Genomic DNA, 2,839 nt, shown 5'->3' with positions numbered 1-2,839 from the left:
GCAAAGAAAGAAGGCGTGGTTTCAGTAACCGCAGTTAGTGTTGAAGCAGCCATGTCAGGGAGACGCTGTGTGTTTCTAGGTGAAAGCAAAAGCACTTTATTTGGCCTTCCGAAAGTAGATGCATTTAGGAATCTTTAAGATTACTTACAACAGAACAGCAATGCATTTTATGGACGACCGTTTCGTGAACCTAGGAGAGGAGGTCATTCTGACTTTGCTACGACAATCTGGCGCTTCTGAATCAGCCACTGTAAGTATGTTTTGTTACTAGTTTAAGTATTTGCTGATGACTGTTCAAATGCGGAGTTGTGTGAGTGAGTGAGTGAGTGAGAGAGAGAGAGTCACATCACAGTGTAGTCAGCTGTCTTAACCGCGGCTTGTGTACTGCAAACACATACCAGCTTAATCACTGTCTGTCATGCGACTCTGTTCACCTTTCGGGCTCTGTCTTTACATTTATTTTGAAAGATGAAGCTCGCCGATTATGGTAAGGGGCGTTACATTTCCGACGCGTGCTTGCGGTGTTTGGCCAATCACAATACACTGGGTCAGTTGGCCAATTAGAGCAGACTGCGCTTGTCAAAGGAGGGGACTTTGTTGAAAACGAAGCGTTTGAGAGAGGTGGGGCATAGAGGATCTACAATAATGTACAGTATTTGAAAAATTTGTTTTTTGAACATTACAGCATGTCAACATATTCTGTTACACCAAATAATGATCTTTAAAAAAAGCATCATATGACCCCTTTAAGAACAATTACAGAAGAATAAAATAAAGCATATTTCGTTACCTTTTGAAACGTAAAAGGGTTAAATTTGAGCAGATGATTTTACCATTGCTTTCATCGTCAGAGCGCACTTCCACAGTATATTCAGCATCTGCCTCATATTCACGATCTCAGGCATATTCTCAAAACTATCGTTTTCAATGTCTTCATATTCAATATTTTTATCACTGGCAGCTTATTCACCACATCTAGGATCAAATGACAGAGACATTTATATTTCATTGCGTTTAACAATTGCTCTGCAGTAAAGTCATTCAAACCAGTTAAATTTTTGCTGATGATATTCTTTTGTTTTATGCCTGCCGTAATTATGAGTGAAACGTCACGTCATCATTGTGTATCAAACAGTGACACCTTGACGAAAAAAGATGCATTGCACATATTGAGTCATCAGATATGTAAATATAGTTGCGCAGGAAAAAATACTTAAACATTTACATACCTCGGGTCTCTAGCGACCCTTTACACTTTTTACAAGAAATTAATCAGAAAACTGGCATTCTTTTATATTTTACTATTTTTTTCTTGTTATATTGTTTATAATTAATACATCTCAAAACTATCGTTTTCAACGTCTTCATAGCTTATTCACCACATCTAGGATCAAATGACAGAGACATTTATATTTCATTGCGTATAACAATTGCTCTGCAATAAAGTCATTCAAACCAGTTAAATTTTTGCTGATGATATTCTTTTGTTTTATGCCTGCCGTAATTATGAGTGAAACGTCACGTCATCATTGTGTATCAAACAGTGACACCTTGACGAAAAAAGATGCATTGCACATATTGAGTCATCAGATATGTAAATATAGTTGCGCAGGAAAAAATACTTAAACATTTACATACCTCGGGTCTCTAGCGACCCTTTACACTTTTTACAAGAAATTAATCAGAAAACTGGCATTCTTTTATATTTTACTATTTTTTTCTTGTTATATTGTTTATAATTAATAGATTGAGGAATACTAAGAAAGTTGACGTCTAACCTTAAAAAAAATGAAGGAGGGAGAGGGTAGAGAATGATGTTCCGGGTCGCTAAAGACCCGAGGTATGCATTTAAGGGTTAATATGTATTTTTATCCTCTGATAGCTAATCTGGATTTTCAGCAGACATTACTGTAGTTTTCAGTGCCACTGACCCTTCAGAAATCATTGTAATATACTGATTTGAAGCTCAAAAGACATTTCTTATTATCAATATTTTTGTGGAATCCATTTTTCTTCGTATTCGTTGATCAATAAAAAGTTCAAAAGAACAGCATGTATTTGAAATAGAAATCATTTTAACAACACTAATCAGTCACTGTAATTTTATCAATTAAAAAGTTGTAATTTCTTTCCAAAAGCTTTTAAAAACCTTACCAACCCCAAACATTTTCACAGTAGGTGTTGAGTTATAATAATCTTTACCAACACACAAAGAAACTAAAACCAGTCAGTAATACAATGAGATTAATGCCTCACTACCAAATTTCTAAATCAGTACGATCACTATTCACTTTATCATTACCAAACATGCATCTCATTCTCAAAAGACCATAAACAAGTCCCAGCCTTACAACCAAGTACAACATTCAAAACATGTAAACAATGTTTAAAACCTTTTAAAAACCTGATACAAGCAAAGAAGACTACTATCCAGGACATTTAGAGCTCTGCCTTTTCCTCGGTTACATTCAGAAGTTCCCATAACTGCTCTAGCAGGGGCTCTACTACTTGATTAAACTGGGAAACCCAAACACTGAGGCCTTCTGGTATATTATCGACTAGCATCTTGATAATCTGGAGCCACTGATGGTTTAAATCTGCAACGACAGGCAATCGAAGCAGAGATTTAGGGCACAGCCACTGGCAGAATGAACAGTCAAAACAATCAGTCTTCAGATTAGGGATGTAACGATTCACTCAACTCACGATTCGATTCGATTCACGATTATTATAATTTTTTTAACAAAATGAGATTGAAGACAAATTATAAATTAAATGTGTCTTTTTATTATTGCTTGGACAAAATGCTGCACATTTCTTTGTGAAATTGATATATAAT

At 35.6% G+C, this 2,839-nt stretch overlaps 1 protein-coding gene and 1 pseudogene across 1 annotated transcript in view; both read right to left on the bottom strand.

Annotated features, from left to right (window-relative positions):
• Positions 1–1,945, bottom strand: part of LOC107598774 (glycogenin-1-like) — a 15,038-nt pseudogene extending 13,093 nt beyond the window's left edge.
• Positions 1,946–2,421: 476 nt separating this feature from the next.
• The window catches only part of cd99 (CD99 molecule), a 30,160-nt gene continuing 29,742 nt past the window's right edge, over positions 2,422–2,839 (bottom strand). Inside the window, exon 13 of the mRNA XM_016290183.1 lies at positions 2,422–2,597. Coding sequence (XP_016145669.1) covers positions 2,440–2,597 — 158 coding nt within the window. The 3' untranslated portion in view covers positions 2,422–2,439. The remainder of the gene's footprint in view (positions 2,598–2,839) is intronic.

The sequence above is a fragment of the Sinocyclocheilus grahami genome, unplaced genomic scaffold (assembly GCF_001515645.1).
Source record: "Sinocyclocheilus grahami isolate Dianchi unplaced genomic scaffold, SAMN03320097.WGS_v1.1 scaffold255.1, whole genome shotgun sequence".
Classification (NCBI taxonomy): domain Eukaryota; kingdom Metazoa; phylum Chordata; class Actinopteri; order Cypriniformes; family Cyprinidae; genus Sinocyclocheilus; species Sinocyclocheilus grahami.
Note: the sequence above shows the minus strand (reverse complement) of the source record. Positions and strands in the feature narration are given on the sequence as shown.